Here is a 12,478-nt window from a genome sequence, read left to right on the forward strand (position 1 = left end):
CCTAACCTAACCTAACCTAACCTAACCTAACCTAACCTAACCTAACCTAACCTAACCTAACCTAACCTAACCTAACCTAACCTAACCTAACCTAACCTAACCTAACCTAACCTAACCTAACCTAACCTAACCTAACCTAACCTAACCTAACCTAACCTAACCTAACCTAACCTAACCTAACCTAACCTAACCTAACCTAACCTAACCTAACCTAACCTAACCTAACCTAACCTAACCTAACCTAACCTAACCTAACCTAACCTAACCTAACCTAACCTAACCTAACCTAACCTAACCTAACCTAACCTAACCTAACCTAACCTAACCTAACCTAACCTAACCTAACCTAACCTAACCTAACCTAACCTAACCTAACCTAACCTAACCTAACCTAACCTAACCTAACCTAACCTAACCTAACCTAACCTAACCTAACCTAACCTAACCTAACCTAACCTAACCTAACCTAACCTAACCTAACCTAACCTAACCTAACCTAACCTAACCTAACCTAACCTAACCTAACCTAACCTAACCTAACCTAACCTAACCTAACCTAACCTAACCTAACCTAACCTAACCTAACCTAACCTAACCTAACCTAACCTAACCTAACCTAACCTAACCTAACCTAACCTAACCTAACCTAACCTAACCTAACCTAACCTAACCTAACCTAACCTAACCTAACCTAACCTAACCTAACCTAACCTAACCTAACCTAACCTAACCTAACCTAACCTAACCTAACCTAACCTAACCTAACCTAACCTAACCTAACCTAACCTAACCTAACCTAACCTAACCTAACCTAACCTAACCTAACCTAACCTAACCTAACCTAACCTAACCTAACCTAACCTAACCTAACCTAACCTAACCTAACCTAACCTAACCTAACCTAACCTAACCTAACCTAACCTAACCTAACCTAACCTAACCTAACCTAACCTAACCTAACCTAACCTAACCTAACCTAACCTAACCTAACCTAACCTAACCTAACCTAACCTAACCTAACCTAACCTAACCTAACCTAACCTAACCTAACCTAACCTAACCTAACCTAACCTAACCTAACCTAACCTAACCTAACCTAACCTAACCTAACCTAACCTAACCTAACCTAACCTAACCTAACCTAACCTAACCTAACCTAACCTAACCTAACCTAACCTAACCTAACCTAACCTAACCTAACCTAACCTAACCTAACCTAACCTAACCTAACCTAACCTAACCTAACCTAACCTAACCTAACCTAACCTAACCTAACCTAACCTAACCTAACCTAACCTAACCTAACCTAACCTAACCTAACCTAACCTAACCTAACCTAACCTAACCTAACCTAACCTAACCTAACCTAACCTAACCTAACCTAACCTAACCTAACCTAACCTAACCTAACCTAACCTAACCTAACCTAACCTAACCTAACCTAACCTAACCTAACCTAACCTAACCTAACCTAACCTAACCTAACCTAACCTAACCTAACCTAACCTAACCTAACCTAACCTAACCTAACCTAACCTAACCTAACCTAACCTAACCTAACCTAACCTAACCTAACCTAACCTAACCTAACCTAACCTAACCTAACCTAACCTAACCTAACCTAACCTAACCTAACCTAACCTAACCTAACCTAACCTAACCTAACCTAACCTAACCTAACCTAACCTAACCTAACCTAACCTAACCTAACCTAACCTAACCTAACCTAACCTAACCTAACCTAACCTAACCTAACCTAACCTAACCTAACCTAACCTAACCTAACCTAACCTAACCTAACCTAACCTAACCTAACCTAACCTAACCTAACCTAACCTAACCTAACCTAACCTAACCTAACCTAACCTAACCTAACCTAACCTAACCTAACCTAACCTAACCTAACCTAACCTAACCTAACCTAACCTAACCTAACCTAACCTAACCTAACCTAACCTAACCTAACCTAACCTAACCTAACCTAACCTAACCTAACCTAACCTAACCTAACCTAACCTAACCTAACCTAACCTAACCTAACCTAACCTAACCTAACCTAACCTAACCTAACCTAACCTAACCTAACCTGACCTAGCCTGGCCTGACCTAACCTGGCCTGACCTAGCCTGGCCTGACCTAGCCTGGCCTGACCTAGCCTGGCCTGACCTAGCCTGGCCTGACCTAGCCTGGCCTGACCTAGCCTGGCCTGACCTAGCCTGGCCTGACCTAGCCTGGCCTGACCTAGCCTGGCCTGACCTAGCCTGGCCTGACCTAGCCTGGCCTGACCTAGCCTGGCCTGACCTAGCCTGGCCTGACCTAGCCTGGCCTGACCTAGCCTGGCCTGACCTAGCCTGGCCTGACCTAGCCTGGCCTGACCTAGCCTGGCCTGACCTAGCCTGGCCTGACCTAGCCTGGCCTGACCTAGCCTGGCCTGACCTAGCCTGGCCTGACCTAGCCTGGCCTGACCTAGCCTGGCCTGACCTAGCCTGGCCTGACCTAGCCTGGCCTGACCTAGCCTGGCCTGACCTAGCCTGGCCTGACCTAGCCTGGCCTGACCTAGCCTGGCCTGACCTAGCCTGGCCTGACCTAGCCTGGCCTGACCTAGCCTGGCCTGACCTAGCCTGGCCTGACCTAGCCTGGCCTGACCTAGCCTGGCCTGACCTAGCCTGGCCTGACCTAGCCTGGCCTGACCTAGCCTGGCCTGACCTAGCCTGGCCTGACCTAGCCTGGCCTGACCTAGCCTGGCCTGACCTAGCCTGGCCTGACCTAGCCTGGCCTGACCTAGCCTGGCCTGACCTAGCCTGGCCTGACCTAGCCTGGCCTGACCTAGCCTGGCCTGACCTAGCCTGGCCTGACCTAGCCTGGCCTGACCTAGCCTGGCCTGACCTAGCCTGGCCTGACCTAGCCTGGCCTGACCTAGCCTGGCCTGACCTATAAAAAAAAATTATTTTTTTATTATTTTTACGTCTGTTTTAGCTCATATTACTCACCTTATACAATTACATAAATTATGTTTTATACATTTCTCTGAAAAACTTACCGTTCTCAAGTTACAAAGTATGATTCTATAATCGTATTTTAAATTGCGGTTAGATTAATTGTTCTTTATTCTTCTTTATAAACCTTATTATACCGGAGCCAAACCTGACTCCGGTAAAATAAATATTTGAATAATTTATTCATGTAACATTTTTACAACCTTATATTTCGCGGTCAGGTCAATTGTGCTTTATTTATCTTTATAAACCTTATTATACGAGCCAAACTTGACTCTGGTAAAATAAATATTTTAATAATTTATTCTTGTGACATTTTTACCACTTTGTATTTTTCGGTCAGGTCAATTGTACTTTATTCATCTTTATAAACCTTATTATACAAGTCAAACCTGACTTTGGTAAAATAAATATTTAAATAATTTATTTATGTAACATTTTTACAATCTTGTATTTTGCGGTCAGGTCAATTGTGCTTTGTTCATCTTTATAAACCTTATTATATGAGCCAAATTTGACTTCGGTAAAATAAATATTTGAATAATTTATTTATGTAACATTTTTACAACCTTGTATTTTTGCGGTCAGGTCAATTGTGCTTTATTCATCTTTATAAACCTTATTATTTGAGCCAAACCTGACTCCGGTATAATAAATATTTAAATAATTTATTTATGTAACTTTTCTACAACTTTGTATTTTGCGGTCAGATTAATTGTGTTTTATTCACCTTTATAAACCTTATTATACGAGCCAAACTTGACTTTGGTATAATAAATATTTAAATAATTTATTCATGTAACATTTCTACAACTTTGTATTTTACGGTCAAGTTAATTGTGCTTTATTCATCTTTACAAACCTTACCATATGAGCCGAATCTGACTTATGTAATATTTCTACAACTTTGGCCCGTGTTCTAAGCTCACATTTATCGCTAAATGTGCCTCTAAATGTGCCTTACATGACGCGCTAAATGTGGCGGTATTCTAAACGCACATTTAACAGCGCATTTAGAGGCGGACCGCCATGTTTAGCCTAAATGCGCAACTTTAGGGTGAAAATCCTATTCTGAGCCACATTTATAGCACATTTATGCCATATCGATAGGTGCGTCGCTAAATGTGATCGGAGGCACATTTTAGCAAGATAAAAGCGCTCTGTGCGTAACAGTTACGGTACGATTGACAAATTTAATTGATTTTATCAACGTTATATGATTGATTTGTTTAATATAATGGATATATATCAAGTTCCTTTCAATTAATAGAGATTTTACACAACAATAATTATGATATTTGGGCATTTTAAAAATTTTCTTTATCTTAACAATGCATCAGTGTGTAAAGCCAAGTATATAAATTGCGAGAAGTTAATACAATAGCACTAAACTAGAAAAGTACATACAAAAGTACAAAATAAATACAAAAATGTATACAAAAGTACGAAAGTACAAGTACATAATCATGAATGTATTTTGGAAGAGATTGATCATGCGATTGAAGTTCGGGAAATAAATACAGTACGTGAACGTGAGTCGCGAGTGTTCCGAAATAGAATAGATGCTTTTGAAATTTATATTAAAGTTGTAAATTTATCTTATGGCGCGAAATTGACCGCGCGACGACCAATCACAGTGCCGCCATAAACGAGCAATTCGCATGATGTGACATAATAGTCAAAATGTACCTCTAAGCTAAAGGCGCTATAAATGTGCGGTAAGAATATGACGGATTTTAGTCGTATTACCAGAACATTTATCAGCGCCTCTAAAAGTGATCTATAAATGTGCCATTAAATGTACTAAGTACTATACTAGCCAATCATAGCCATTCTTCCAAAGAATGGAATGTCTGTGATTGGCCAGTAATATTTAGTTGGCATATCAAAGTATGCCAACTAAATACTACTAAAATGTTTACATAATTATATTTTAATGATGTAAACATTTTAGTAGTTTACATAATTATATGTAAACTAAAATGTTTACATAATTATATTTTAAAATAATATTGTGTAATTATTTGCAATGCGGTGAAAACGATCGATAATGCTATTAATCTTTAATTATTCTCGGGATCATTGAATTCCTTTCAGTGGCAAAAATTTACCTATGGCTGATTGCTGTATAATCTTGAAATATTTCGTCGGTGTATAAGAGTCAAAGTGGATAATCATAAGTTTGTTTCGTCAGTGTTCATGACTAACTACGCTGATCTGACTGACTGATTAATTCATGGTTTATGGACTTTAAAATATTTATTAAAGAAAATCGTTTGTAAGAAATAGTTATAAACTTACCTCTTATGTATAAAGATAATTATATATTTTCTTGCTTATTCACACAACTAAACGTAAAGGCAAAGTAAAAAAAAAAAAACCAATTGCTTGCTACGCAAAGACATCTATATAATAATAGATGTCTGTGGCAAAGACAGACTGATGCTCGACTTTAGCGCATCCGCACACGATCTTCTCTCCCCACCACCGTTTCTCATACATCGCCATAGCGTAATCAACGTTACGCAGTTATCTCGGTGGTGCAGTTTGACCATTATTTCTTATATGTAAGCGCAAAGGAGTCAATTCAACTATGTTAATTTCGAATATTCTAATTAAAATGTTATCTAGTCATATTTTGGCCGTATGCAGAAAACGAATCTGTAATTTACAGCTCTCCGCACGAGAATCCCTATATTCTCTCCAGCTGATATTAAATATTTAAAATTAACGAGCATTAAATTCGTGAGTAAAAAATATAAATGTACAGAGAAATTATAGGCCATCACCACATTATTTTATTTTTATTTAATAATGCACATTTTTTAAAAGCATAAATAAAACATTTAGTATCTATAAGCACAAAATATATTCCTATGTCTTTATTTTCCAATGTATCCAATAATTTTACCACAAAATCCATATGTTTTTACATTTGAATTTCTCATACAGAAATCAAATGATAAATGATTAGGAAGGGCTGAGTCATTGGTAATTCCTAATGCTATATTAAGATTGCACATTAATATTATTTAATTATTTACTTATAATAAAATAAGTCAATACACATATATATACATTTTTAACTAATTACAAATATTATTTAGTGTTTTAACAGTTTTTGTTACTTACCTTAACTCTAAAATTTTGTATTAATATATTCTTGAGATAAAATAAAATATTCAATAACTTTTAATCCTTTTTATCTTACAGAAAATTTTTCATCAATTATTAGTAACATTCATCATTGTCATCAGTTAATTATTTCATTTTTTTACATCCAAATTGTCATGTTCTCTTTGTATAAGAGTTCGTAATTCATCCTATAATTATAAATTATTTATTATCTTTGCTATGTATAAAAAACGAGTTATATTTAAACAAAAATAAAAGTAAAAATAAAAATATCAAAACATGCAGATATTAATTCATTTTCTGTATAAAAACTGAAAATAAATAAATATAAATATAAAAATTTTACCCCCCAGCCAAGTTTATCTGCCAATAGTTGGCAACCTGTGTTGCAATCACCCAACCAAGCTATATCACGTCCTCCTTGCGTATTCTTAGTATCAAACATCAAACCCTGTCGTAGTCCTAAGAAACGCGATAAACGATCTTGCATACCTACTTTTTCATTGTTGATAAGTAGACGTGGACAAGTAGTTTGCACCCTTAAAAAAAATTTTTAATATTATATATATATATATATATATATATATAGAGTAAGCTGCGTAAAACGTGAAAACTAAATATTGCCAAAAATAATGATAATCTAATAATATGACGGAATGATAATATACAGAAAAAAAACTTTTATTAAACAATTGAAGTATAAACAAAGACACATTTTCAAGTATAATATTCATTTTTTTCTATAAAAAATCGTTACGTAGAATTTGTACTTCCTTATAATTTGAATCCGAGCTTGAATCTTTCTTACAAAATTATTTATATAAATGATATAATTAATCCATTAGAATTGTTCTCTATAAATATGTATTATAAGAATTATGCTTTACAATGTTATAAAAAAAATCAGCTTTACTAAACTTTTCCATTTTACTCACTGTTATAGAAATATTGATAAAATAATTTTCTTATTCATTTATTTCATGAAATATTGATAACAGAATTTTCCTTTATTTATTTAGTACATATGAAATAAAAGCAATCTATTACTTTTGTTAACAGATTTAAAATTAATACATAATTTATGTAAAATTACCAATTAAAAGTGAATAATAACAGCATGTGTATTATTCCAAGTAACTAACAAGAAAAAGATTGAAACTGTCTGTCACCGATTTTGATAGGCCTTGGATACGTTGTACAACAGCTAAAAATAAGAGAAACATTTTGTTATACGCGTTCTCGCATATAACAAAATAATGTTTAAAGATTAAAACAGTCCTTTAAAGTTAATTGAATATATTTGATTTCAATCAAATATCATGGAAACATGTAATATATGAAAATATTTTTGACAAAAGTTTTATGGTACTTTATACATAAATGTGATAAAAAACTAAGTGCCGTAAATTTCTGTGATGAAAGAAGGGACGAATACAAACATTAGAGATCAGAGAGTGATGACTCTTTTATACCGCAGGTGGGTCCCCTTTTCTTAAAGTTTACCAAAAACTGTTTCAATATATGAAAAACACATGTAAGAGATACGTATTTTTTTTTTATCAGTATAATGTGCACAATGTCACTACAACTATGGGCCCAGGTTTGATTCCCGATTAAGCCACTCGTGTCTCCTCTATTTTTCGAGTTTGCAAAAATATTTTTTTAAATCATCTCCACTATATATACCCTTGTTTTATTACTTATACTTCTATTATTACATATATTTACTAATTAAACTTTACAGCTCTCTGTTTAATATAATTTCATATTGATATTTCCACTCACAACATCTAATAATACACACACAAATTATTATGTTTACTAACTGCAAAACTAGTAACTACTCTGTTTACTGTAATTGTAGAGATAACAAGACCAATAAAAAAACAAGGAGCACAAATAGGAAAATTACTTACATCTTCGAAAATATTAATTATACGACCCATGTTTACTAAACTTTTTTCTTGGTTTAAATAATATTACCTGCTCTTAAAATATGTGATTTTTTAACGCCTTTTTTTTAACATCCTGTAAATACTACTAATAAAATTTTAAATATATTATAGAAAATAAAAAAATATATATTTCTTACACGTGTTTTTTGTGTGTTAAAGCAATTTCACTTCAATTATATAGAAAATTCAGTGTATTTCCTTCGCTATAATAAAAAATAAAGAATGAAAATAATGTCAACATAAAATTACGTTGTTATTTCCTTATACATATACAAATTGCTTATTATGTTGTAAAATACATCATACATTATGCATTTGACTCGTGGTTATTTTATAGTATGAGGTAGAGAAATTGTTATTGCATATTGCGTAACATAAGCGCAATATAGACATATTTAATATAACATTCAAAATCAATTTCTTAAAAATGTGATTTTGCAAAGCAATGTTACAATACATAAATTTGGAATTAAACACTCTTTGCCTTTTGTCCTAATATAAATTTTAAAATCTACAAAAAAATAAAAGATGAAGAACATTAAAGAATGACATTTTTTGAAAAATCTAATGTGTAGTTATAGAGTATAATGCTGTAAAACTTTTGTCTAAAATATTTTTTCATATGTCACATAACTATTATATTTGATTGAAATTAAGTATATTGAATTAATTTCAAAGAATCGTTTTAATTCCTAAATATGCAAGAAGACCGCCTATAAAAAAAAACTTATCTTCTATTTTTATCTTACAACATATTCAAAGATCATTAAAATCAAATACAGTTCTGACCCTTGTAAGAATAATTATTCAATTAAGCTTTCCTTTTCCTATATGGAATCTGACTCGATATCACATTTCGTTCCAGCCTAAGTCGAATCTAGTTCGATATAGGAATTTATAACTATTTACAAATATTCTAGAGAACCCGAAAATATTTTTCGTATATTATATGACTGCATATATTTTTGTGAAGATTTCTTTCCCTTTTTTTATGCATTTTATGTAATCTAAGAGATTACTGAAAAATGGAAACACGTACAAGCTATGGGAGTATAAACAGTAATAACCGAATTTCATGTGTGAATTTTTTTGTTGATTTCAATAAAATGATTCAACTAATGACATGTCAGAAATGATTTGGACTGTAAAGGAGTTAAAAACCGAAAGAAACTATTGCAAACGCAATTTTGCTAAAGAAAATTTACTTTTTCTAATATAGAGAATTGCAATTTGTATTCTGTATGCGCTTATACATATACATATGTCCTGCAAATGAAACTCTACAGTTTTTAAAGTATTGCTTCCTAATTTTTGTACATACCTGTCTATTAGTGATGCAAAAGGTTGCACCACCAAACTTGATCCCATAATAATTAAAAGATCAGCTTGTACAAAATCTCGATCAGCAAATATTTGAAAGCGTTCAGGTAACATTTCACCAAAAAAAACTATGTCAGGTTTTACAACACCTTCATTGCATTCTTCACATTTTGGTATCATGCCTTCCATGATTTTTTCTATAGTTAAAATCATATAATTAGTCATACAATCTCATTTAAGTAATATCTTGCTAATAACTTATTTGTTCATGAGTTTGTTTAAAAAGTCCAATTTACTCAAAAGACAAAAATAGGACTATACTTAAAATTAAAATATTCTGTTTTACATATATTTAAAAATAGTGTTATGTTATTTACAAAAAAGATAGCTATATATTAATTTACAGAAAAGATAAAATTTATGTTAAAGTTTATATATATATATATATATATATATATATATATATATTAAAGTTTCATAAGTTTTTAAAACATCATAAGTTTTATGATAGTTCATATATTCTAAAATTCATAATTCTTTCTAAAAAATTAATGACTTCTGTGTATATCTTTTCATATAATAATATTTAATTAGATATTTAAAAAATTGTTACTTGATTGCAAATTAAAATATATTAATATTCAAAAAATGATTAGTTTATCTAAATGTTGAAATTTAGAAAAGTCATATTATTTGAATATATGTATACATATACGTACGTGCGTGCGTGCGTGCGTACTTGCGTGCGTGTGTGTAATATTGATAATTAACACTGACCTACTAATAATTATTGATTTATATATATATAAATCATTAATTAGTATGTCGGTGTTAATTATCATCATTTTAATATGTTTAACATATTAACTGCCAAATATGAGTTAACTTGTCATTTAAGTTTGTATTTAATTAAATTTTTACTACATATACCGAACATTAATTAACTCAATTCGATTTTTTCAACAGAAATAAAATTTTGTTAGTTTTATTAAAAAATAAATATAATTAAATTGCATAACATGCTGATATAGCATCTAAAACAAAGTTTACCTAATTGTACTATGGCAGCCAACATGTTAAGTTGTAAAAATATAAATTACGACTAATTAATAATATAACAAGTATAGATATTTTAAATGTGAAATTTATAAAAAGCGTTTAAAGTTATAAAAAAAAATATTCTTTTAAATATTAAAAAAATATACCTTTCATCCATGGGAGTGTATATGGAGCTCGGCATTTAAGACAACGACCAGTATGAAATGTTCCATGAGCTTCCACTAATTTCTCAGAAGGTAATCCAGCTACACGTTCCAATGTATCAATATTTTGTGTATAATGCCGTAGTAGTAGACCTTTTTCCCATAGCAAACGAATAAAGTAATGACTTGTTGTAGGTTGGAAACCTTCTGGCAACAATTCTTTTGCAAGTGTGAAGAATGGTTCCGGATTCTTCATAAAAAAATCTAACTCAAAAATAGCCTGCGGATAAGGTAAATTATATTTGTCTAATTTATGATAAAGTCCACTAGATGGAGACCGAAAATCTGGTATTCCAGCAGCTGAAAAACAGATAAACATTTATATAAATATCTATTGTATTTTACATATATGTTAAATTTATATATATTATATATTAGTATTATATCATATTATTTTATATAACCAATATATAACAACTAAACATAACGGTTATACAACTGCTGTTGATTATAAGAAAATAAAATATATTGTACACATGTTATAAAATACAAAAAAAATAGTTAAAAAATTTTAAAATATATAAAGATATATTAAAATATAGAATTATATAATTAAAACAAAGAAAAAAATTATCACAAACTAGAAGTAAAAAAATCTAATATAAACATATTCTAAATATATACTAACAGGTAGAGATTCCAGCACCTGCCATAGTAATAATTTTGCAATCTGGCTTTTCTTTAATGTAATCAACAATTCCATCTAAGCTAAGTTCACGAAGAATTCTTTGTTGCGACTGATCATTTTGACTACTTGTTGACAAATCAACAAGTCTTAATTTCTGAACTAGATATCTACGTAATCTTTCCATTTCAGAATCTTCTATCTCCGATGATTCAGGAGGAATGGTTTGTTTTTCTTCATCTAAATTATTGTCTAGAACAAAGAAAAAACTTGACATATAACAGTCAAGTTATGCATTATATTCTAATAATAAATATTATTTTTATGTTAAAAGTAGCTTATAAAAATTATTGAGGTTTCTATATGTTTAAAACTTTCCTGATATAAAATTATAGACAAAATAATTGAATATTAATAAAATAATAATTATTTTCTATTGTGTTTGAGCTTAAATTACTTGGAGAAAATCACTCAATTATGTTGATTTCTTTTAGTATGCTAATCTTACAAATAAATTTTGTCAATAATTTTGAGCTATTTAAATACTTATGTCTTATTCTAATACATGCCAGATTTAGAAATTAGTTTACATAAAACAGGTTTGTTCTTATTAACTGAACTTTTTGCACTTTTCATTTTTCCTCTTTTTCTTTCCAGTTTGTAAATATATATACCTATCCTATTTATGTATATTGTATTTCAGTTCAGTTGAAAATACAAACCTCATGTTTACGACACCACAAAAAAAAAGATGTAAAGTTAAGATACAAAAAATAGACTTACATGATATTTCTTATATATATATATATATATATATATATATAACACATTATATTCTTTGTATATTATTTTTTGTTTGATTCAAGAAAAGTAAATGTATATAGCGTATTAATATAGTTTGAAAATTACCTTTTCGGTCTTCTTCGATCTCCTTATCCATAATGCAACTTAATGCAATTATACGATTAATGTATGATTTTGAAAATGTGATTTGTATAAAACTATCAACGATACACTCACTTCGTTAATGATGGTACATACGATCCCACGATCTGGACAAGAAACTTCGTTAGAACAACGTCTATACGTGATGCGATTGTATAGAACGTACCTCGCTCTTTGAGTTATACTCACAAATAAAATAACTGCGCAGCCACCGATGAGGAATATATATTATATACACAC

General features: G+C 31.4%; 1 protein-coding gene across 5 annotated transcripts; it reads right to left on the reverse strand.

Annotated features, from left to right (window-relative positions):
- Positions 1–5,771: 5,771 nt before the first annotated feature.
- Sirt2 (Sirtuin 2) lies at positions 5,772–12,441 on the reverse strand. Of its 5 annotated transcripts, none has more exons than XM_072899362.1 (8): positions 12,314–12,441; positions 12,203–12,240; positions 11,297–11,545; positions 10,612–10,968; positions 9,408–9,603; positions 6,478–6,670; positions 6,129–6,319; positions 5,772–6,000 (listed from the first exon to the last, which is right to left on the reverse strand). In XM_072899362.1, exons 2-7 carry the CDS (start codon positions 12,231–12,233, stop codon positions 6,263–6,265), a joined length of 1,083 nt encoding a protein of 360 aa, XP_072755463.1. In that variant the 5' UTR covers positions 12,234–12,240; positions 12,314–12,441; the 3' UTR covers positions 5,772–6,000; positions 6,129–6,262. The 5 variants fall into 5 exon arrangements, with proteins under 5 accessions (XP_072755463.1, XP_072755462.1, XP_072755464.1 ...); XM_072899361.1 differs by having other exon boundaries at positions 12,203–12,345; positions 12,405–12,424; XM_072899363.1 differs by having other exon boundaries at positions 11,297–11,562; positions 12,203–12,420.
- Between the last annotated feature and the right edge of the window lie 37 nt (positions 12,442–12,478).

The sequence above is a fragment of the Anoplolepis gracilipes genome, chromosome 9 (assembly GCF_047496725.1).
Source record: "Anoplolepis gracilipes chromosome 9, ASM4749672v1, whole genome shotgun sequence".
Classification (NCBI taxonomy): Eukaryota; Metazoa; Arthropoda; class Insecta; order Hymenoptera; family Formicidae; genus Anoplolepis; species Anoplolepis gracilipes.

Bases quoted from the DNA above. Each gene is read 5' to 3' on its own strand.
- Sirt2 (XM_072899362.1), bottom strand. From the start codon at position 12,233: ATGGATAAGGAGATCGAAGAAGACCGAAAAG. The intron at 11,546-12,202 runs GTAATTTTCAAA...TCTTTGTTCTAG, and splicing joins GATCGAAGAAGACCGAAAAG to ACAATAATTTAGATGAAGAA. The intron at 6,320-6,477 runs GTAAAATTTTTA...TTATAATTATAG, and splicing joins CAGATAAACTTGGCTGGGGG to GATGAATTACGAACTCTTAT.